The sequence below is a fragment of the Arachis ipaensis genome, chromosome B10, assembly GCF_000816755.2.
Source record: "Arachis ipaensis cultivar K30076 chromosome B10, Araip1.1, whole genome shotgun sequence".
Classification (NCBI taxonomy): Eukaryota; Viridiplantae; Streptophyta; class Magnoliopsida; order Fabales; family Fabaceae; genus Arachis; species Arachis ipaensis.
In genome coordinates this window covers 124,597,066-124,622,893 of record NC_029794.2, presented here as the reverse complement: position 1 = coordinate 124,622,893, position 25,828 = coordinate 124,597,066, and the positions used below count along the sequence as shown (strand labels likewise).

Below are 25,828 nucleotides of genomic sequence, written 5' to 3'. Positions count from 1 at the left end.
CTCATTGGCTGATACTTTAATGTGGTGACATGTTTCTTCTACAAATCTTCGCTTCTCTACGCTCTGCAGAAAGAGGCAAAAATATGAAGCTTAATTTAGCTAAAGAGAACAGCATTTCATCACACATCAATTCAAATAACAAGAAAATTATTTTCCAACATGATTATACACAGATGCAACATCAGAATCTGCTGTTTCTATCAAGAAAATGAGGTAAAGTACACGTTATGAATCCCATGCACAAATTCTACAAAGAATGATGCTAAAATATTCTCCTACTGTAATGCAGCAGGGCTCATATCACTGATGATGGAGGGAAGATCAAGTTTGGAGATAAATCACATTTACAAGATGGAACTTGGATAAATTTTAATCACAAAACGGTAGACAATACTTTAATCCTAATCATTTAATAGTTTCAACGAAACAAATAAGGAAGGTGCAAATGAGTGGATTTTATTTCAAAATTTAATCCAAACTATTTATTTAGTTCTGATGGCTTATTTATATTCTCTTATTTCTCATATAAAGATAGTTTGCTATACTCACCTTATAGAAAGTAGGCAAGGAATTGTACATAAAATGAAGTTTTGGCATGTAAAAATAAATATATGAACCAAGAAGAAATGAAATATTTAACCTTAACTTCTATTTCTAAAAATAGCATCTACTCAATTAGAGTTATTACTTATCAATATCAAATTACAACGGGTGTAATGTTAATTGAATATAGCCATTATTCCATTCCGACATACCACTTATCCACAACGGAATGAGATATAAACTACATTTACATTGAGATCAAATGATAGATGGATGGTATATTGCCCGGAGTACAATTACAACTATATTAAAGAAACATTTCTATGAAATTCTTATAAATCTAAATTGGGTTCATCAAAACTTTTAAGGTTATCAAGATATAACAATGGTTGATGGGCAAATGAGCCAACACCAACGTGTGAATTCAAATTTGCTGAAGGTTGCTCCTCAAGTGGCTTTTCTTTTCTGCAGTCGTTGTAGCTTCTGCCACTTGAGGTAGATCTGGTATGACAATCCAGTGAATACCATACAAACACAACCCCATTGTTTTGTTGAAAGCGGATTTCCACTCAACAGAGAAGATACCACAATGCTAACGAATTTGCGAGTGGTAGTAATGGTGGTGTTAGCCAAAGAGCCAAATCGGCTTATTGTCAAAAAGATGAAGTTTTGGCCCACAGCACCACAACAGCAGAAGAGAATAATATCCCATGCTGCCTCTGGATGCTGTTTGCAGAAGCGAACAGCTTCAAATCCACTTCCACTGGGCCAGCCAAACATGTAAATCATATTGTATATGGTTCCCCATAAATTCATTCCCAACATAATATTCCAAGCACTTGTTTTAGGGTACCTGAGTAACAAAAACCAGTAATTGCATTAAATTAATAACACTTGCTATAGTCTTAAATATGAATCATCTCCCATTTTAAAATCTAAACATTGCTGAAAAGTTAACATTCAAACACCCGAAAAATAGAACTAAAAATTTTTTACATTTAGCGTCATTATCCTCATCATAATTTTACTTATACACATCATTATCTTGGAATAATGGGGAAAAGTCAGAGTCAGTGAATCAAGAAGAGAGGGGAGGGGGGAGGGGGAGGCATTATGTCAAGGAAGGACAAGAATCCAAAAGTTTTGCAGTTTACAAGCAATCAGACAGATCGAGGAACAAGGTTTGCTTATTTTACCTTGCTTTTAAGGAATCCTGAGTTGCATTTATAAATCCATCAAATGTAAGGTTCAGGAAACATAGTCCATATCCAAGGGTAGCATTTGGATGTGCTAACTTGCTCATAGTCTTTGAGATAGTATGCCAATAAGCATAAGCAAAGATGAGAAATTCGAAAGCTAAGCTGCATTCTCAATCCACATGAATTTTTTATACGCAACATGGGAAAGTGTATCCCTATAGTAATATTTTCTGTATTATTCTGATAAGTTCCTAACCTTTAAAAGCGCAAATGTTGATACCCCTCCAACAACAAGGAATGTACAGACGTATTCTGGAAAAGTGTATCTTATACCATACACTATAGTACCCATCAACATAACTGTATCATGGTAAAGTGAGTACTTGTTATGAAATATAAAATAACTACTAAAATGTAAATAACTAGAGGATGGTAGAACGCTTTTTTATAAAAAAATGACCATAGGCTTCAGGCTTCTCCATTTTTACATACTTAGAGGTGGTAAGAAGTAAGGAAACGATGTTTTTTTTTTTTTTACAAACTTCACCAAATAGATATTTTTAATCTCCTATAAGTATATGAAAGGATGTGAAACACAAATAGAAATGATTAAACACAATGCATTACTACTCATAAATGCAAGGTTACTATGAGATGGGTAATAACATGGTGTTCCACCTAATGTGATTCTATTTGAACCCAAATAGACATAAAAAGGCTATACCACTTTGAATTGATTTGAATTATCCTAAATAAATTCAGTTTTTCTGGAGCATGAAATAGTGACAGTGATATACATATACTGACCTGGAATCATTTTTGAGGATTTTTGCCAGTACCTGCAAGCAGACAACAAAGCAAATACACCACCACCATTAAAAACCAGTATACTGAAGACACAGAAATATATCACATCCATACAATGGAGGTAGGTCCAAAATCTCTAAAAAGGCCTCTTTCCAAAAAAAAAAAAAAACAGTTTGAAGAGCTCATACAATGAAGAAAAGTAACATGCCTGAGCCGGGTAACTAATATACTTGAGTGCTTCAATTTCCATCGCTGGACCAATAGTGTTGGTAATTCCACAACTCCAGTAAGACCACCAAGGTGCACCACCACTACTCCCACTTGACCATATCTTAATCACTGTATTATTATTATTTTGCAATATCAAAATAACATAAGCAACCACACTAAAACGCGCATAAACACAAAGCAGAACAAACAAAATTTCTTTCGTTCTACACTGTAACTTGCAGAAATGAAAGAACCAAACAAAGAAGTAAAACAGGGGCTCACTTATGTAAGACCATATCAAATAAACCACATTCTGCGCCAAGTTCAGAAATGCAAGGTGCTCAAACCTCTCGCCATTTGGACCGAACCGCTTTGTGGATCTGACTCATTTTAAAAGAGAAAAACGAATTCAGAAACGAAAATTTAAAAATTCGTAACAGAAATGATCGAATCAGCGTGTCTTACAGAGTTTCTTGAAGAATGCCTTGGTAGATGTAGGCAGACCAGATGCCGGCGACACAGAAGGTCAGAACTAGGACGCGGCGGAGACCGGATCCGTGAGCCTCCATGAATGAAACGACGGCGTTTTGAGGTTTATGTACTTTAATATGATGATGAATGAATGCCACGATATGTGTGTGCTTCGGGAGAAAGACGGGAATATAGGAGGGTGGGATCGGTGCGCGCCAACTTACGTCGAAATTCCACGTGGACATTTTTTATTGGTTTCATATACACAGTGGCTCTGCTCATTCGCTGATGCTATAAAATGGTGACATGTTTCTTCAACAAATCTTCACTTTCATAGAGCTGGACCTTTATAAAATTTTAGATTATTAATATTTTTTCTAATATAACTGGATATTTCTTTTGTTAAGCATTAGGATGTTTTTTTCATATTAAATAAATATTTTTTTATATTTTTATAATTGTTCATGATCTCAAATCTTCATTCACTTGAAACTATGGTAGATTATTTCGGCTTCTTGAAACCTTCATGGTTGAAACCTTCACTCGCCATGAAGGAGTCAACACCTTTATTATGAAGTCTTTTATATTCCAATCTATTTGCAATGATGTATCTTCTAACAAGCAAACAATTCCTGCAAATATGTAAAGAGAACAAAGTTAAATAAATACAAAATAACCTTCACTGTTGCAAATGAACATAGGCATAGAGATCAATTTCCCTTTTCCCACCACCAATGATAAAAACTACCCGATACTGAAAATCAATTTCATTAAAAATACTCACTACCAGTGAAGAGAGCCTGACGGTGAGAGAGAGAGGAGTCGGTGTGTGGTTGTTAGAGGAAAAAAAATAAAAATTAATAAAAATTAAAACTTTAACAAAGAGTACTAATAATAATATTAAAAAAAATATTTGTTTATAAAGCATAGTTATAGCTATAAAAAAAATACTTAAGAACTCTTATGATTATTTTTTTGGTATCTTTTATTGTAAATGAGATTAAATGACAAAATTAGTAGAATGTCAATTAAAATTAATTGATCAAGTGAACACAAAAATTAAATGCAAAAGTTACAATTAGTTGCTTCTGATAAACGGGAGTTCAAATAAAAAATTATGTTCGCCTTTAAAGAAAAAAAAGTTAACCAAACAAAAATTATAAAGTTCAAAAAAATTAAACATATTTTTTATGCTTCCAACGTGTTTACCAAACATTAACACAGCCTAAATCTTCATAACTGAAATCTATTCCCATGATAGCACCTTCATTATTTTTCTCGCACACACACCTAAACCACCACATCTCCCTCTTTTCCTTAGCCTTCTCATCTTCCCTCTTCTTCCAACTTTTTTTTAAATTCTGAATCTGATATTAATTATTTAATTGTATTTTATGGTGATTATTTAATTGTATTTTATGGTGGTGGCATGACATACTGAAATGCGGTTTTCCTCCTCATCAAACATGGAAAGAGCTCAAGCGACTTTAAACTAAGAATATGCATATTAAAATATTGAATAGGATTTAAGTTCAATTTGAATAAATAATTTAATTAATTTTTTTTAAAAATAACTTAAACAACAAATTTTTATATTAAAAATAACTTATAAATAAATTATTTTGTATTTAATTTTTTAATTCTAAAAGTGTTTATTTAAAAACATATAAACATAGAATAGAACACCAGCATCTCACATAATTCATATAAACAATAACACGAGCAGAATTCTTTAAAAAACACAATAACAGTAAGGGTAATTACAACAGGTTACTATTATGTATTGAAAATAAGTCAAAAAATTGAGTCCAAATACAAAACAGAGAAATAGAGCATTTCAATTCAGCAGGTTACTCATGAAAATTACCTGAAATCCTGAACACGGTGAAGAGATTAGGGCCTAGGGGTGAGAGATTGGGGGTTTTCCACCAGAGAATCCAAGCAGCTGCTGCTAGTGTTGCTCTGGTTCTTGAGCATCAAGGTTTTCCACCAGAGCTCGCCGTCTTCGATTTTATCCAGATCCAGATCCAAGATTCAACGCCATAACAGCCTGCTCAAGGATCTGAACATTGTCGTCAATGTTGACGAGAAAATCGACCAGCGCAGGCAGGAACGGCGGGGGTGAACGGCAGAATAGGTGAGAGTCTGAGAGATTGGGGGTCAGGGGGTGAACGGCGGGGTGAACGATTTCAGAAATTGGGGATGAATGGGTGAGATTGGGGTCAGGAGATTTGGGTTTCACTTTGTTTCAGGCTTTCACATTTCAGCGCCGTGAAGGAAGGAACAAGGAAGGAAACAGGGAAGGGACGAAGGGTGAAGTGCAAAATGTGAAAATGAGATTAGGATTAGGTTAGGTGGCTGCAACACAAAGTAACTAACGTATATATATTTTTTATTTTTTAATTTTTAATTATTTTATGCGAATATGCAGATTCGCGGATCGGATACGCGGATACAGCACAGAAATCTGCGATCCGATCCTTATATGGTTTCTATACACAAACAAGGAGTTTTCTAATCAGATATGGCAAATTTCCACAACAAAGAATAGAAAGATATTAGGCTATTAGCAACACCAAATTTCATCCAGAACACACACACACATAGACAGGCAGACTATTGCTGTCAAAACAATACAGATTACTTTCTTAATCGTTATTATTAAGGAACACAATTTGCCCTACTTTGTCCAATAGATTTGCTCACTTTATTAGGATTTACTGATTTAGCATGATTCAATCTTATCCTCCATAATATGAATATCAAACACTACAGAATATTACAGAGAAAAAATGGGCAAGGAAGATATGTAGCTTTTCAAAAAGATTAAGGCAATCTTGGTTATCTTCAAATTCAACTTTAGCCCAATTTAAGCAGCAAAAAATTGAAGCATCAAAATTAAACAGATATAGGAACAGAAACATCAAAGATAAACATGAAGTCATGAACAGAAAGGAACATGAACAGAGAGCAACATGTTTTCTGTGATAGAGAAGAACAGGAACAAGAACAGAACCATGAACAGAATCATGCCCGCATACATGAACCGAGGTGGAAGGCAGAGTATTACCGGCGAGCTGGGCGAGGTGGAGAGCTGGGCGACGACGGTGGAGGTGGGGAGCTGGGCGACGGTGATGGAGGAGAGGTGCGACGGTGGAGGTGGAGAGCTCGGCGACGACGGTGGAGGTGGAGAGCTCGGCGACGACGGTGGAGGTGGAGAGCTCGGCGACGACGGTGGAGGTGGGGAGCTGGGCGACGGCGATGGAGGAGAGGTGCGACGGTGGAGGTGGCGAGCTGGGCGACTACGATGGAGGAGCGGAGCTCCGCGATGGCGATGGAGGAGAGGTGCGACGGCGATGAGGGGCTGTGGCTTGTCGGAGGGTGAGAGGGTGAGAGAAACTGAGATACTGACTGAGGGTGGTGGCTGGTGGCAATTAGGGATTTATGGTTCGTGGCTGAAGATAGCCCTTTTCTCTTTTTTTTTTCCTTCAAAACGACGCCGTTTTGAAGTTTAATTTTCAAACCAATAAACCGTGAAAAAACCAGACGGTTCTTCCAGTTCATCGGTTAACCGTCAGTTCGACCGGTTTTTTCACCGGTTTTTTGCTAGCCGGTTTCTGACCTTACCCGGACCGGTTAGGTGACCGGTTTCTGATTTTTCCGGTTGAATTGGCCGATCCGGTTCGGTTTTCAGAACCATGCCAGTAGGGAATTCATTTCAGTCCCTATTTATGGCTCACCTGTCATAAAAAGTGATTCCACATTAAATTTTGCGTCATAACCAATAAATAGGAACTCAAAGAATCTCTCTCTTCTCCATTAGAAGAAACTAACTTTAATCCAATTATAATTAAATATAACTAATTATTAAATAATTAATATAAATAATTAATTAAATAGATATATAAATATTTAATATATATATTTAACATATTTTTTATTTTTTTTATTAACTTACCACATGGCATGATTTTATTGGTTGTTGCAAGTTCTTATTTAGAGGGACTCTTAACCTTGATTCCCGTAAAGAGCCATCTTTCTCTTTTCACTCCAATGGTAATTGAGTCTCCATTAGGGGTGCACATGGGTCGGGTGAAGCCGGATTTTATGTGACCCAGATTCGGCTTGAAATATACACCGGGTCTATTTATTAGGCCCGAACCCGACCCTAGACCCGATGAAACCAATACACTTTCGGGCCACAATTATACCGGGTGAAAACCGGGCCGTTAACATTACATTACGTTGATACCTTCTTGTAAGCTAGCATGTAAAAATATCCAAATTTTCAAGACTTCAACCATTAGTTAACATGGTAAAATTCACTTAGAAAAATATAACAAGAACCAACCCCTTTTCAAAATTAAAGCATAACCACAATCAATACTAAAGCATAACCACATTCAATACTAATATTGTCTAATAATACCAAATATTTAAATCAATACAAATAACACAATTTTATGTATTAGTCTAAAGTCTTATGCATTCTAAATATAAAACATTAATTTATAGTCTTATAATGACTAATAACACAAAATATTAAAGTTTACAATACTTAAATTCCACATAAGAATAGTCATGATCCATCACTAATAATACAAAATATTGATTGTGTATGATGACCGGGCCGACTTCGGGTGACCCGAGCTATGGCCCGGATCCGACCCGAAATAATGACCGGGTCTATTTTTAAGACCCGTACCCGACCCTAAACCCGATGAAATCACACCAAATTAGTCCTTAAAGTGTTCGGAACCGAGCCGGACATTCGAGCCAGGCCGAGTCTGTGCACCCCTAGTCTCCATATATAAAAAAAGAAACTCTATTTCTTACTATTGGAATTGGTCTAATAGGTGCGGATCGAATGATCCAATCCATAGACAGCCTTAGGTAAAACATTATCACTATTGTTTAATGGCTTTGGCTGCTTTTAAAGTGCATTTATTTTATTGAGTTCGTTACTCTTTTGCTATCCACCGCCAATATTACTTTTTAGAAAAATGACGGTTGATTAAAATTTAATTGATTACTATTAAAATTAAAAGATAAACTATTATTTTTATTGACAAATATATATTCAGAATGTAGGTACATTTATTTACGAAAAAATAAAAATAACTTTGTACAAAAAAGGATTTCAGTTAACAAAAATATTTTATGTCTAAAAAATTATTCAAAATTTTTAGTTTATTTTTCCTAAATCTATTCTATCCTTAATTTTCAACACTTCTCTCTACTATAACACTCAAATCATTTTTCATAGAACTCTCATCTTAGAGAATTGAAAAAAAAAAATGATATAGATGACTCCAAAACAAATGATAAAAGTGACATAAATAAATCAGAGGAAAAAGCAAAAAAAAACCTAAAAATTTAAGGCTGAACTCAATTTATAATATAATGATAAAAAAATGTGTGGTAGATTTTTTATATAAAGAAGGACTAAAAAAAAAATCAAAATAGATGATTGTGTTTAATCTAAAAAAAATCGGAAGAAGGCAAAGAGCAACGAAAAGTTAAAAAAAAAAAAATTTTACGAGGTATAATTAGGGGATGGCAATATGTACTCTATCTGTGTGGGTACCTAATTTGACTCCATCCGTTTGGATAAGGTTGCCAATCCAATCCGCAGCGGGTAGGGTAGGGTGCGGGTTGAGTATCAATCCTACCCGACCAACCCGCACTCTATATATGTATATGTTATATACTTATATAAAAATTATGTTTTAAGTGGATGTTGAACCAAAGACCTCTCACTAAATACAAAAGATCCATAACTACTAAAAAGAATTATTAATTGATAATTTAATTTTTTTACATAAAAATCAATTCTATTTTAAATTATCATCAAATTATATATTTTTGGTGTAATGCACGAAGTTTAACTTCTAAGAGCTTGAGTGTTTCTGTTATAGGTGTTTTCATCTATTATTTAATTTTTGAAAAATACTATTTATAAACCAAAATCAGTCACTAAAATCAGCCACCAATATATTTGTGTATAAATATATGTGTAATTTAATTTATTTTCAATGGGTATTTGTATTCTAATATATATTTAATATTAGTAGCTGACTTTGATGGCTGATTTTGATATACACGTAGCATAAACTCTTATTTTTTATACTTGTGTTTTGGAATCTTGGATTTTGTTGTGTTTGGTTACGAGGGAGTTGTTTGTTTCGGTGTTTGTGGGTGTTGGTCTGTAAGTTTGAAGTGCCTCTTATTAGGTTTGTTGTGGTTTGGTTGGCTCAACTAGTTTGTTTCGTTGAGCTTTTAACTTTACTTTCCATTTGTGGTTGAGTATTCTAACTAACAATTGAAAAAAAAACAATAAAATAAATTAGGTTAAAAGGGATCATTTAACAATTTTAGATAATTTTTAAAGATTTAAATATTTTTATTAATCAAAATTTATCTTTTATGAATATAAAATTATTTTTATTTTTTTGTAATTAAGTTTGTTATTGTTTCAAATATTAGTGGATAAAAATAATAGTTTATCCAAAACTAAATAACCCACAAAACGTGATTTCAAGTACAGGTTAATTTGTAAATATTTTAGGGCTGATGCAAATCAGGTTTATTATTTTGGTAATTAAATTGAATCTAATTGGATTAATAAATAAACTTAAATTAAAGCCCAAAAATTAAAAAATATGATCTATAACTACGATTACAAGATCCAAATAATATCAATTTTAGCAAAATTTAAGTTACCAAACATAAATCACTTTATGTTTCATAATCAATCTTGACTAAAATTTATTTTAACAAAATCAATTATAAAACAATAAAAAACAAGCATACTCCATATTTTCTATGACTAATGTAATTAAATTCTATAGAAGAAATGAAAATCATGCATGAAGTTGTGGTTGTACATTATTTGGCATGAATATAATGAAAAGATGAATAAGACGCATGAAGTCATAACCATTAAAATTTCAATGCAAAAGAGTGGGCGGTGTAGCCTAGATTGTTAAGTGTCACGCACAGTCTCATGTCGAGATTTTTAATTTTGATATGGAGGTAGGGTTTATGTATAAGTGTTATGGGAAATTTGGGTGTATCGCCGAATTGTGATGGCGGCCGAACTGAAATCGGACGGACCGATTTAAGACATTGAAATCGGACGGACCAATTTTCAATAATCGGACGGTAGTAAATCGGTGGGTCTAATTTTCTGCATGCTGCCACGTGGCGAACATGCACGCCACTCCTGCCTTGGTTTCGTTCAAAGAAAGCAACTTTAATAGCTTTCCAGCTTCCTTTACTTTACCTTTCTCTTTCACTCTCATCTCTCTCTCTTTGTTTCCATCACTCTCATCTCTTTTGCTCTCTGTTTTTCAATCCCACCACCATTGTTGGACCACCGAAAATACAAGAAAAAATTAGAAAAATACTAAAAAGAAAAAAGATCAAAGATATAAATCAATCAGTGTTTCATATTGTTAATTATCTTGGACATCCTAATTATATAAGTTTCTATTTTTTTAATATTTTGATTTAGCAAGTAAATAATAATAATAGATTGAGTTTAATATAATTTAGACAAATAATTAGGCACATTTATTACTATGTTTGTTTACAATAATGTATATATGTTTGATAAGCAGATTATATTATTATAAGGGACATGTAAGGGAAATTATATTATTATTAATATAGTTATGTTACACTGGAATTTATAAAGGAAATGTGATCTTGTAGGGTTTACGGATGTTGATATGTGATCACTTGAAGTTGCCCGATTCGTACAAACTAAATTGTTGAGGGTCCATTTACGGGAGACGGGTTTTTATTATGTTTCCCAAATTGGGGTAATTCAGTGTCAGTCAGCAATGATTAATGCTCTGATTGAGAGATGACATCCTGAGACGCACACATTTCATTTTTCGGTTGGTGAGTGTGCGGTGACGTTGGAAGATGTGGCAATGATTCTCGGTCTGCCGACAAATGGTCTTCCGGTTACAGGACAAACAATGAGTTCTTTTGAGGTGATGGAGGCCGAGTGCTTGCACCAGTTTGGAGTTGCACCGAGGAAGGAAGAATGTAGAGGAAGCTTTATAAAGTTGACGTGGTTTAGGGGTTTGAAAGATCGCATAGTGTTGACTGATGATATTCACATTCAGATGTATGTAAAGTGTCACATAATGTTGTTGTTTGGTACTATTTTGTTTGGAGATAAGTCTGGTGCGGGGGTGCACTGGAAATTTCTGCCGTTGCTCCGTAACTTCTCGGGGATCATACAGTTTAGTTGGGGTTCGGCATGCCTTGCGCACCTGTATAGATCATTGTGTAGGGCAACTCGTGTCGACTGCAAGGAGATAGACGGTCCTTTGACACTTTTGCTTACTTGGGCTTGGATCCGGCTACCATTTCTTGCGCCGATTTCCGGCAACCTCCGATTGTTTTCGATTGCAAACAGGTAAAATGAATTGATGTATGAATTGACGAAAACAAGTTAATTAAGAGATTGTCTTACGACAGGTGGCGTAATTGGGATCGTGAAAACTATGCTTACCGATATCATTCCCTTCCCCACTACAGGAGGTTGTTAGATGATATACAAGAAGGACATGTATGTCATTAAAAAATATTACATGCATTCGTTTTGTCAATGAATTTATAGTTGTGTAATCATCTGATATTTTCGGTGTGTCCAGTTTGTTTGGCAGGCTTATGGCATTGGACACGTTGGTCCAGACCTGATTCCCTTAGACATCCGTCATAATTCTGTTATTTGGAGTGTCACGGTGCCGCTTATATCATTCGAATGTGTCGAGTGGCATGCAACTGATAGAATCAGGAGGCAATTTGGCTTGAGCCAGGGTGTCCCTAATCAAGAGTGGGATCTAGGTGCATCACACGGTGAAGTACTAACTGGGCCTAAAAATCAAGATTGGGCAAATACTCTCTCTTTCTGGGTGATGCAATGGACCAACCGGTACAGTCACGTTCTAGTTGATGAAATGCGTCCTCCACATTATTCCTTGGACATTTACATGCATTGGTACCGAGGAACTTTCGGTGATCACTTGCAATTGTCCGACCTTGTAGTACAAGAAAATCCAGAAGGTCCCCCGGTTGATAATCAAGAGAATCAACAGGAACAACCAGCGGCACCGGCACCGCCACATCCACCTTCACCCCCCCGCCACCTCCACCGCCACTGCCACAGCAGGATGTTGAGTATTTTGCTCCATATGTTCCTCACACGAATCCGTCTGATTATTTTTCACCGTCAGTACCGGTACATCAACAGTATTGGGGTGGTCCACAGTTTGAGACAGGGGAGCAAGCCTCGCTCTCCCAGCTGCTTGGTTTCATAGCTAGTTCAGGAGCAGGTCACTCACATTCAGGTAATTATGTGAACATCCCGGCCGACCACAGGCACGTTCGGGTGGTGTTACTCTAGGTAGCAGGTCATTGGATTTGAGACCTCGGGATCGCGTTCTATCGAGCCATATTTACTTAGTAAACAGTGGACTAGACAGTGTAATTAAACTTATCGATATTGACGATGAGCTTCTGCAGGTACGGCCTTGAACTTCCTCAAGAAATTCGACTCAATATGCCAGATACAGAACATATGGAAAGCTCTAGGAGGAGACCAAGCCCCATTACTCCGATCAATAGCTGACTTGATAGAATCGTGTCGATCAGAGATAAGTCCGACACCATCACGTGTGACCACATGTTGACGAAGGTTACTTAGAAAAAAAGTACCATGCATCAGAGGTCTCCCCCTCCACTATGGCAAATGCAATAGGCACGATGTTGTTATTACCATCTTGTGAGACTGCAACCAACAAACAACCCTTGTATTTACCATACAAATGAGTCCCGTCTACCTGCACTACTGGCTTGCAATGTCTGAAGGCCCTAATACAAGGGTAATAACTCCAAAAGACTCTATGTAGTACACGGATATCAGGAACCAAGTCATCCCCCTGGTACGCAGGCATTGTTTCATAGTGAACCACTGCTGACGGCTCCTTGTGACACATGGCCTCAAAACATATGGGTAAAGCTTTGTACGATGCCTCCCAACCTCCGAAAATTGACTCAACCACCTTCTGCTTTGCTAACCAAGCTTTCCAATAGTTGATGGTGTAGTTAAACTTCGACTGGACTTCCGCAATGACTGATTTCACCTTCAAAGATGGGTCAACCTCAACCAATGGCTTAATTGCTTCTGCAACTGTCTTGGAGTCCAGTTTCGAATGGTCTTGAGAAATTGTCGACCTGGTACAAGTGTGACTACCATTGTACCTCCTTATCTCCTAGTAGTACTTCTTCTGCATTTTCGTAACCTGATCAGCCAATCACAACATTTGCTATATTGTGCATATTTAGCATAGAATGTCGCCGGTTCCGGCTCATAAACCCGATAGTCTACCCCTCTACGGATGGTATAGTCTTTCATTGCCTTGATTACTTCCTCCCTTGAACTGAATTCCATCGCCACCATAAATTCACCATCGGCCACAACAGGAAGCTCTGCCACAATCGCACCACAAGATATATATTTTCATAAATAATCATTAAATATATATATATCTTAACAATTAAAATCCTCCTATAATAGTCTTTACATTCGCTATTCTATCTATATAGAGAACTAGTAATTAATAAATTAATCAAATGGTATGGTCACAAACAGCATACCTGCATTCATATATTGCGGAAACTCCGGTGCATTCATTGCTTCCAAGTCCAACGACCGCATGAAAGAAGGCTCCTGAAACGGAAGCGAGTTTGCTAGTGAATTAGCAACCTCCGCCACATCTGCGTTCATGGTGCCGTCAGCTCCATCTTCGTCTTCACCTGGACCAACGATCTCATAGTTACTTTCAAAATCCTCCTCGCTATCACTATCATAATCTTCCAGTTCAATATTTCGGTCCGCTTCAGATTGCTCGAACTCAATATACAACTCGATGCACGATATTCGCTGGCGATTCTCAATATACATTGAAAATATTTCCTGTATACTCGCTTCATCTGTCACGTATTTCGTCTGAAAATGAACGAATCCACCAAATACAGGTAAAGGATACCTGTACAAAATACACGATATTCTTCTAGATCTTTCTGAATGTATCTTCTCACAAATCACACATTTCAATTCATCCAATGACAACGTGAACAGAATAACAACATCTAATGAATTTTCACATACAAATTGAACTCCCTCATATGTTTCTAATAAAATCTGTCCATAACAATAAATTTTTAATACAACTCTATCATCCATAATATTATACTACTTTAAATCGGACTCACTCTCAATAAAATCTAACCTACAAAAATAAAGAAGGATGAGAGAAGAGGAAGAACATAACCTAAATGCAGAGACTAACGGACTGAAGAAGAAGAAGAAATGGGGGTTCTGGGTACAATCTTCGTTTATGTATGCATGACTCACTAAATCGGACGGTCCGACCGGTTCATTCACAATTTTCCACGCATTAGAAATCGCTGCCACCGATTACTTTGCAGCTGATTTACCGAGCAGCAAATCGGTGGGTCCGATTAAGGTGCCAAGGGATCAAAAAAAAAATTTTTTTTTTACCACAAATCCCTGGGACCGATTTGTGGTCTCTTGGATTCAACTGAATTCGGCCAACAACAAATCGGTCCGTCCGATTACATGTAACACAGACCAACCAACCCATAAATCGGACCGTCCGATTTGAGTTTCTTTCTCCAGCAATAAATCGGACGGTCCGATTTCATCTCCCACCTAACTCCAGCTTTCCACCGTCACAGCCTTGTATAACACGCACAATCTCCATAACGCCGGGTTACTCACAATCGGTTATCATATAAAAAAAAAAAAAAAAGCCTCTCATGTCACCTTAAAATTCACAAAATTTCAAAATTCATATAGCCAAGTAATTATGTATGCATGCAGCTGTTGTACATGGTTACTATTATATATACCCTTAACATTTTTACTATAAAAAATTACATTAGTATCAACCCTCACTCAGATTCCTTGGACTTAATACTTATTTTGAATCATAGTATTATAAATAATAAATCATATTAAAATAACCTTACGATATACTCCAATGCATATGCATATATAATTAACTAAGATAACTTAGATTATACATACATATGATTTGATCACACATGGTAGTATTACATAGGTGCAAGCTGTGAAAGTGGGGCATTATTATTATATAAACTGCACTGTGCACACTAGACACTTGACACTGCACAAGTCACATTGCAGGACCCTCTCATCTCATGGAATTCAGCGTTACATTCAAACTTCCCCTTATACCCGCACACTAACCTAAGTTAAACTATATTAATTAATTAATCCTGCTCGCTTGCTCCTATTAGTTTAGACTTTATGTTTTCTCTCCCTCTGATTCTTTCTTGCAAGAAAAGAGAACCACCCAACTCATAATAAACTCATAAGCTGAGTGACCGTTTTGAAAAGTTGGAGAGAGAACGAAAACATTGTTGAAATATGATATGAGACAGATCAATCTTACTACTTTGGTCTTAAAGTCTTTGGTTCAGTTCCAACTTCCAAGTTCCAACACTCCACAGTGTTGTTGCTCACTTTCATTGGTTCTTACCAGATTTTTTTTTTCTTTTAGTTTAAGTCAGATGGTATCACAACAAACGGCACAAAATTTCATATAGTTGAGGTACAATTTTATTTTGTGTCTACCTAACAAATTTTTGAGTTTGGATTTTGAAATGCTTATTGTGTATTTTGAATTTCCTTGATCTTCTGCTTTGTTGTTGTTGTTATTATTATTGTTGTTACCAATCTGATTCTTAAGTAACTAATAAAATATCAGATGGTACACTTACTTGAATTCTGATTTCAAGAAAGGTGGATGGTCACCAGAGGAAGACATGCTCTTATGTGAGGTATATCCATGCTTCCTCTCTCCAAAAGTTAGATTTTCCATTGGAGTTTAACAAGCTTACTTTATTGTATAAGATTAGGAATCTACACAACTTTAAGAACTTGGATTTCAATGAAAAAGTCTACAGAACAAGCTTGATTTGCTACTCTAGCCTATCCATATTTCAGTAAATCTGTTTTGTGGCTTTAATTTCCTGCAATTTTCTTTGCAGGCTCAAAAATTATATGGCAACAGATGGACAGAAATAGCGAAAGTGGTTTCAGGAAGGTAACAAAAGTCATTCTCCTCTTCATGCACATTCAGAATGGAAATTGTGTGAACATTCAAATCTTATTGATCATGCTTTGTATGCAGAACGGATAATGCTGTGAAAAATCGCTTCTCTATGCTCTGCAGAAAGAGGCAAAAATATGAAGCTTTAGCTAAAGAGAACAGCATTTCATCACACATCAATTCAAATAACAAGAAAATTGTTTTCCAACATGCTTATAATACAGATGCAACATCAGAATCTGCTATATCTATCAAGAAAATGAGGTAAAGTACGGTTTATGAATCCCAATACACAAATTTACAAAGAATGATGCTAAAATATTCTCCTATTGTAATGCAGGAGGGCTCATATCACAGATGATGGAGGGAAGATCAAGTTTGGAGATAGATCACATTTGCAAAATGGAACTTTGATAAATCAGCATCCAAGGACACCATTCGCAGTATTAGCTCAAAACTCACAAAACATAAACAATTTGCTAGACGAGCTTCAAATTTGCAATGCCAAGTTTAGTAGTTCTGGTAACTATCTCCAAATTGAATTTTATTAGTTACATACATAACTTGATTCTCAAATTTTGAAACCTAAAGCATAAAACAAGTTGCAGTTAAGATGTTCAGCAAATGTAACTTTGGCCATCCTCCTATTCTAATATTAAACTGGTTTATTATGCCTTTGCAGCTCAAAATAATAAAACTTAAGGAACATTCCTAAAAAGGGATGACCCAAAAATAGATGCATTAATGCAACAAGCAGAGTTGCTGAGCTCACTAGCTCAAAATATTGATACAGAGGACATGGACCAAAGTCTTGAAAACACGTGGAAGGTGAACCTCCATAATCTCTTGGCCTATATTGTTTTGATTTTGAGCATTGAGCACGTTATGATTTTGTCATAATTGAAATATGTAGTTGGTTTCATGAGCACAGCCTCTAGTAGAGACAACATATTTCTAGTCTCTAATAAAAGTTCAGCATCAACAGAACCAAAGCAGAATCATAGAAGTCACATTTGTAGCATCAAAATGTAACTATAAAGTACTAGGCATTTCTCTAGTCATGAAGATGGCAAGAGACATGAATCATTAAAGGAAGTTGACCTTGCCTTTAAGAAGTCTGAAGTAACTGTCATTCTTGAGCAGATATGAGAAATGCCATTACTTTGTAGAGTTCAACTGACACTACTTTGGATTGGTGCTAGGTTCTTCAAGAGTTTTTGAACCGAACCAAAGAAGCAAACAACCCGAAATGCAAGATTCAAGGTTTAAAGCTTGCTTATCTTAAAAAATATGGTTGAAGAATTGAGTAGTAATGAGGGAGGCCAGCCATGTTGGAGGTACTTTAAAAATATAATTTCTTGTATGCTTAACAAGAAGACTAATATTTTTTTAATATGATTCAGGCAAATGGATCTGTATGAAGACTCTCCAGCCAGTTCTGAATACAGTACAGGATCAACTATCCTCCCTCTCTCAGCTGGTGACATTATGGAACACTCTTCACACCGGGATATAGAAACTGAAATGAAAACCACACAAATTGAAGATAAGAAAGAAGTAGATGGATGTGAGAGAGGTGTTCTAGTTACTGCAACCCTGGATCAAGGTAACATAATTCATTATTAAGAATGAAAATTCTATCATTTTTCTAAAGTATATTACTTTTTCTCCTTCATGTATTAATACCCTTATCATTTTAATGAACCAAAATGCTAATAAGATATACATATTTCCATACTAGATATACTACCGAATTCGGAAGAACAAATAAACAATGATAGCGCTGTTTCTGCCTCATCAAGAGTGGAGTTTGGTTCCCCTGTTCAAGTAACTCCGATATTCAGATCTTTGGCTGCAGGGATTCCCAGCCCACAATTTTCGGAACCCAAACACCTTGGGATTAAACAATTTTAAGACCAACAGAAATACTATCACAGTAATAGTAACAACTAACAAGTATTAATATACTGTTAATAACATTATATATTTGGAAACCCCACTGAACCAATGTTCCTACAATATCAATAATCAATATGAATCAGAAGCAGGACTTCAAGAAAGCTATTAAATTATCCATTCTAGCAGTAACATGATAATGCAGTGCAATTTAGGTGTGGTGTTGGATCAGTGGAATCAAATCATGTTTTAACTGCAGTAAGCAGATTATAGATCCAAAGTTATCAATAAAGAATAAATTGCTACTTTCTAGTTTCTAGGTCCGTTCCGATGCAGATGAAGACAGCATCCAAAACATAGGTCAACTACATAGCCATGAAGCATATTTTGTTATCTCCTCCTAATTAGTTTCATCTGTATACTTGCTATGAGCAATTAGCCAATTAGTCGTGACCCTTTTTCTTGTCATGCATTCCAATTTATCAAAGTTGGATCGGTGTGCGCCAACTTACGTCGAAATTCCATGTGGACGTTTCTTATTGGTTTCATATACACTGTGGCTCTGCTCATTCGCTAATGCTATAAAGTGGTGAAATGTTTCTTCTACAAATTTTCACTTTCATACCTTTACTAGAGCAGAACCCATGCTACCCGCGGGCATGAACAAAATAACTACGCACACCCTCTATGTAAAAGCCAATTAAATGAATATAATTATATAAATAATTTATCTTTCAACAAAAAAGTTGCATTCCATTGGGTAACAATTACATGTTGTTTCAAATTAAAATTTTAAGTCTTTTTTTAGATTTGACTTTGGACAGAACAAATGTAACAACAAATAATGACATTATTTGCTAGACCAACAATGATTCATTAAGGAGATGATATATCATATTTAATACGGTAATAAAAAGAATAACATTTTTATAAATAAATATATGCAACTATAAAACACATAATGTAAGTTATGTTCATAGTTATTAATTACTATAATATAAAGAAAATTATAAAAAAATAAAAACAAAAATTTTTTTTATCACAAAATAGACAACTTATCTTTTCCAATGTTTAGCATCCCATTATGATAAATTATTCGAATCTCTGGGTAAAGAGTTGAAAATCATCGCATATACACAGTTTTATCACATCTATTATTACATTTTTAATACGTCTTTTTCTTGTTGAAAAATTATTAAAATATTTTTTCAACTTCTTTTACACCAATCCTAAAATTATTCTTTTGAATTTTAAAATTCAATTCTCTTCTCTCCGATCCTAATTAACTTATTATTTTCTTGTTAATAATAAAATATAAATTTCGATAATTAATCACATGTCCCAAAAATAAAATAATAATGAGACATTGGTACAAAGCCTTTCTTTAACTCACTACAAGAATATGGCCGATTAGCTACTACAAAAAGAGTCGTAAAATCATCGCTAATCTGACGCAAAATATAATTTGTGACAGATTAGCTACCGACTAGCAACTAATGGTTTCCTCGCTAATTACAAGTCGCAGATCAGTGACGCAAACACAATAGTCGCTAATTCATCGGAAAGTTTTTTAACTACCGAATAAATAGTCGCAAATCAATCACTAAAGTAAAAGCTAATTCCGCAGAAGAAATTGACTAAACGGTAGTCGCTAATTAGCGATAAATTCTACTGCAGCAGATTCATCGCTAAATACAAGCTAACTGCGTAGACAAAATGGGATGGTTGGTTGACGCTAATTAGCGAGGAATTTTTTCGAACCTAACTCGTCGCAAGTTGTCCGCTAATATGGTCGCAAATCTATAGCTAATCTTTGAAAATCCTTAATCAAATTTGTAGGAATTTTGTCGCTAAACCAAAGCTATTCGAAATGATAAAGTAGAGTTATGAAATAGTCGCTAATTTGCTAAGAAATAATATGTAGTCAATTAGTTGCAATATTATCGCAAAATGTCATCGCAAATTCCTTTTAAAATAGTAACAAATCGATAGGTATCTCACAATTGTTTCAGTCGCAATAGCGTCTTTAATTTGTCACCATCATCAACAACGAGTATGTCGCTAATTTTACTAGAATATCAGTTAGAATTCCAATTTTTTCGTTATACTAAAATAAATATCATATTATTTTTTTATTTTATTGATTGAAATGAAAGATTATAATGCATAAAAATAAAATTAGTTCATAAAAATTAATCATGTTTAAAAAAAAAATCAAACCCAACATATTTATTAAAATAAAAGTCTAATGCAACATCTCCAACATAGATACTTCACAAATAAAATACCAAAACAAGCTAAATCTAACAATATCTGTAACTATAAAATCAATCCAAATAATTATTTATCAACTAAGTAAACTATCAATAAAAGTAAGTCAACTTCTATAAAAACTGAAAATGAAACAAATTGCCTAATTAATTATCTATCAAACAAATAAACTACGATAATAAGCTAAGCCTAACAAAATGCATTAACATAAGCCACCTAATCAAATATTATTCCCAGCAAAATCACTCTAATGGTTCTTCTCTTGGGGGAATCCTGGAATCTTAGAAAGGAGAGACAATAAATTACTCTGTATAGCTTCATTTACAACACTAGGCAACACTGCATTTATAGCACTAGGCAATGCTTCTTTAATAGCCTCAGTGATGTCTGTGTGTGAAACTGACTTGACTGTAGAAACACCTGTATCTTCAGGTAATGGCACATCTCTATGATCATGAATACCAATATCCAAACTGCGGCCTAACCCATGAACTCGTCCTTTCTTGTTGGTTCCTGCAACTTCTGTCCACACGTCAGGATCAACTTCAGGTTGATCTATTAAATCTTCTCCATATTTTTGTGATATTGCCTCTCCATATGAGTCCTACAGTAGAAAAATAAGGACATATTATTAAGAAAATTAAAACTAAATTATACTACAAAATTAAAGACACTTACAATAATTTCCTTGGATACTTCAGAAACATATTCTCCACTTTTTTTCTTATGAACATCATCATATACTTCAAGGAAAGATACCCGACGCTTCAACTTAGCTTCTTGTAACAACATTTATTAGAATATACCATCATAAATCATTTGTTATAGACAATATTTTTCTTTATACCTTTCTTCTCTTGTGTTCGCCAAAACTGATAGACCCTGCAGTGTGTAGTTTATGAGCAGGCATAGCAGCCCTATTTTTTTGACCGGCCACAGACTTGTTTTGCCACTTTGAATCTAACCAATGATCAACTAATCCATTCCAAACATCAACTTTCATTGCTTTAGGTCCATGACCCTTAATATCAGCAATACTAGTAGAGTTTGCCTCCTTAAAAGCTCTATCCCTTGCTCTTTTCAAAATATCAGGATAGCGGTCATGCATTGTCTTATTCCAAACAGTTCTTGCCATAGCCTTATCATAATTTGATGCAAATTCATGTTTTTCCTAAATTTAAAGAGGGAAAGAATTAGCAAATACTCAATCCAATTATTTGTAAAAAATCATAGTGAAACATTATAATTACTAACCAGAAAACCTTTAAACAATTCGTCCTTCATGTTTGGACAATAATCCTGCCATCTTGGCGCTGGAGAAGGCATCCTACTTAATAAATCTTTCGTGATGTCACGAGTTACCATATGATCTGTAAATCTCTTCCTACATTAAAAAATACACAATTATCAAAAATAGTTTAACACACAATAACATAGATCATCAAAGCAACAACAAATTCTAGACTTAGCTATACTACTCATAACTTTAAAGTAATTCATAAAAATAAAATAGATCAAAAGAATATAAAGCTCCCAAGAGTGCAAGACTAAAGCAGCAACCATTATTATCTTCATGCAAGCAATCCCAACAAACAGTTTTTCAAATAAAAATCAAGTTTATCAAATATAGAGGGAAAAAGAAGTGATCTCATTCATCCCAAACATGTCTTAAAAAGTAACGATAATAAAGGAGTAATAAGCAAAAATAACAACTTCAGCATCACTATAATTTAATTTGGAGATTGCATGTTCTTCTCTGCTGCCATCGAAGCAAGTCAAGCACCGTTGTGCCCTCAAGAGTTTTGGGAGTGAGGTGAAATAGCTGAGGGCAAGAGAAGTTAGGGTGTTTTGGTTTTGCTATCTTTGATTCTTCTAATTGCTAACTAAAACGGCACCGTGTACTTGTATAGTTTTTTTCTTTTTTAAGATGTATATAAATATAATTTAAATTAACTATTTAATTAATCCAAGGCAAATAAATTAATTTGTCTTATTGATTGTATGGTTAACTATATTTATATATTCGATTAAATTGAAGTCATAATTACATTAATATTCAACAAATTAAATAAAGACAACAAAATTAAATTAACATTCAACAAAATTTAAAAAAAAAATCCGGTTATGACGGTTCATTATTTTTAATACAATATAATGTTAATAATTTATTATAAAATTATAATATAATATCATTATTTTTTTTTCAAAGATACAAATAAGAAGAATTACTGATATAATAATGATCTTGTTAAGATTAAATAGAAATAACATTTGAAAGCAAAAAAGAAAATACTAAATATATAGAATTCTCCGAAATTAAAGAACATTAATTTTGACATGGTAATTTACTTTTGTACCTAGAGAATCACCAACTCTAAAGAAATGGTTGAGACCAATTGGTGTAGTAAGTTGGATACTTGGATAAGATGGAATAACCCAACCTGCTGAATCTCCAACTATGAATTGAGTTTTATGCCGAAGAACAGTGACAATTCTCTGCTAAAAGAAGCAGCAATGATAAAAATGACAAAACAAAACATTTCTTGTGCTTCAATAGCATCATCTTCAACTTCTCAGATTAGAGAATGTGACACAATTTTGAGAAACAAAAGTAAGAGATAGGTAAGTAGGTATATTTATTGATTATGGATTTATGTGCAGAGGCTAGTGATCAAAACAAAGAGGCTAGTGATCAGATTAGTTGGTTTAAGTTATTTTATATTTATATTTAACTCCATGGAATGTGATACCAAAATAATACATGTGATGTATGGGGGATTTAAAAATGGAGAATTTTATTTTTATTTTAAAAAGAGTACTAAAATATGTTATTTTATATGTTATTTTTAATTTAATAAATAAAAATTAATTTTAAAAAAGTCTCATAATTAAATATTTTGTTAATTTTTTTTTTAATGCATGGAATAAAATAATTTTTTTAATTTTTAAATTATTATTGATTATGCAAAGTATTTTAATAAAACCATCAAATTTATTCGAATTATGCACGAAGAGAAATGCATGTAAATCGAAATAAGTAAATTCGATTTACAAAACCATCAAATCGAATCAAATGGTTTCGATTTACGTTGGGCATGAAATCCGTTACCTAAATCGAATCTTGTTAATTCGATTTAAACGTTGTTAGAAATCGAATTCACTAAATACGATTTATTCACTTTTCAACCATTTACGTAATTCGAATTAACTCATTTCGATTTTTATTCTACAAATCGAATCAAATTGATTCGATTTACTACGTGTTTCGCTAAATCAATTCGATTTATATAAAAACGTAGTTTGAGACTTTGACGTTGTATTTTTTGATTTGGGATAATCAGGACATATTGAAATGCATTAAGTTTATTAAGGTCATTTGCCCAAATAAAAAGGTAACGGTAAAAAGAAGAAGAAAGAAAAATTAACTGATAATTATATTTTTGACCAATTTTTAAAATGACAGTTATATCATTTAGAGATAATAATAATGATACATGTATAAAGAATAAAAAGAGAAAAGAATAGTGTATAATATGATGAGATGATATAATCAAAATATAAATTAATAATTTTTACAATTATTAATATTAAATTTATAATTTTAAAAATAAAAATATAAAATTACTTTCTTAAACTCAATAGAAAAAGTGGCTGAATAGGCACGATAGTGCCGGATGAGCCGCTAATTAAAGTAATGACGGAATGAGAACTAACGTTTTTCCTCACAAATTAATAACAACATGAAATAAACAAGTAAAGTCTATCAGTTGTTAAGCGGTCACTATTTTCTCACTAAATAAGCTTTTGATTAGTGACTCAATTGCGACAAGTTACTTCTAAAACTTTTCGCAGTTGGCTTTGGAGTTGTTACAACTCTTCGACGGATTTTTAACAAGATTAGCGAGTAATTTGCTACAAAATAGGTAGGATATAGCTTCTGCTTTGCGACAAGATTGCAGTTGCCAAGTCGCTCGCTAAATTAAACTTGCGACAACTTAGCGACAAATGTATTTCGCCCGCTAATCAGCGACTTGAAATCAGCGAACGAAGTATGCCAGTTGTTAAACGGTCGCAAATTTCTCACTACTTAGGTCCGAGGCGCTCAGTATCCGTATTTTCACTTTAGCGACTAATTAGCAAGGAACACTTTCCTAGCTAAATGATTTATCTGTTGCGACGAGTTAGCGACGACTATTTTCTGTCGCCACCCTAATTTTGAATTTTACAATATTATGCGACATTTTAGCGAGAAACTAATTGCTCGCTAAAAATAAAAATTTTGGTGACAAATTAGCTACCAAATTGTCCATCGCAAAATGTATTTCAAGTCTTTGTGACGGATTAGCTAGGAATATTGTTTCTCACTAATTACTCTTTTCACACAAAGTTTATTTAGCGACGAACTAGTGTGTGAGTTGTTTCTCGCTAATTATATATCAAACACTTGCGACGGAATAGTGATAATAATATCCCTCGCTACTTTAATTTTATTTGATTGAATCCCTAAGTGACTGATTTGCTAGAACATTGTCACTCGCTAATTAATTTGTGACAAATTAGCGAGAAAATTTTCCTCGCTCATTTTTTAGCTATAAAAGTTAATTTGCGAGAAACAGACTTACTCGTAAATCTCTCGCTAATCAGTGGCTTTTCTCAAGTTTGGATATTTTGTGACCGCTCATTGTTTTTGTCGGTAATGCGTCACTAATTCCTCGTAAGTTAGTGACGGATTAGTGACAAAAAATATTTCTCGCAAAAAATCATCGCTAATTTGTCAAATTCTTGTAGTGACTCTTCTAATTTAAAAATAGAATAAATATGGTAAAAAGTTCCATCAAGAAGAGGACTAAATAAAAAAAAATTAATTAGCAAAGTTAGATGGCCAAAAAAATTTTTCAATAGTAGAAATTTAGTACTCCTAAATAAAACAATTAAACCTTGTTCCTCCAAAAAATTATAAACCTTGTTTGACAAAGCTATAAACTAATAAAATCTCTTTCAAGGTTAATCATTCAATTTTCTTTAGAATCATTCTTCTAATTTTCAAATTTTGATAAGAAAAACAAATTAAATTTAGAAAAACTAATATTCAAATAAAATTACGCTAAATAAATAAAAATGAGGAGGAATAAAAAGTAATATAATAGAAATTTCTAAACTTTTAAATGAAAAAAATTATTAAAAAACTTGTTCAAACATAAATAGTGTCTGAACGTAATATTTTTCACAGTATAACATAATACTTTCAAA

At 34.0% G+C, this 25,828-nt stretch overlaps 2 protein-coding genes, 1 long non-coding RNA gene and 1 pseudogene across 4 annotated transcripts; 2 read left to right on the top strand and 2 right to left on the bottom strand.

The window, feature by feature from the left end:
* Positions 696–3,343, bottom strand: LOC107624278 (UDP-galactose/UDP-glucose transporter 3). The gene is made up of 7 exons (XM_021113705.1): positions 3,225–3,343; positions 3,042–3,139; positions 2,738–2,888; positions 2,550–2,581; positions 1,994–2,102; positions 1,740–1,856; positions 696–1,396 (listed from the first exon to the last, which is right to left on the bottom strand). The coding sequence occupies exons 1-7, from the start codon at positions 3,326–3,328 to the stop codon at positions 991–993; spliced, it is 1,017 nt and encodes a 338-aa protein (XP_020969364.1). The 5' UTR covers positions 3,329–3,343; the 3' UTR covers positions 696–990.
* Positions 5,945–6,555, top strand: LOC110268038. The gene is made up of 2 exons (XR_002356053.1): positions 5,945–6,375; positions 6,452–6,555. It is a non-coding gene; the product is annotated as an uncharacterized LOC110268038 (long non-coding RNA).
* On the top strand, positions 14,561–18,760 carry LOC107621464 (annotated as a pseudogene).
* LOC107621465 lies at positions 20,665–22,470 on the bottom strand. Of its 2 annotated transcripts, XM_016323484.2 has the most exons (4): positions 21,833–21,978; positions 21,426–21,749; positions 21,257–21,358; positions 20,712–21,182 (listed from the first exon to the last, which is right to left on the bottom strand). In XM_016323484.2, the coding sequence occupies exons 1-4, from the start codon at positions 21,941–21,943 to the stop codon at positions 20,826–20,828; spliced, it is 894 nt and encodes a 297-aa protein (XP_016178970.1). In that variant the 5' UTR covers positions 21,944–21,978; the 3' UTR covers positions 20,712–20,825. The 2 variants fall into 2 exon arrangements, with proteins under 2 accessions (XP_020968941.1, XP_016178970.1); XM_021113282.1 differs by lacking the exon at positions 21,257–21,358 and having other exon boundaries at positions 20,665–21,182; positions 21,833–22,470.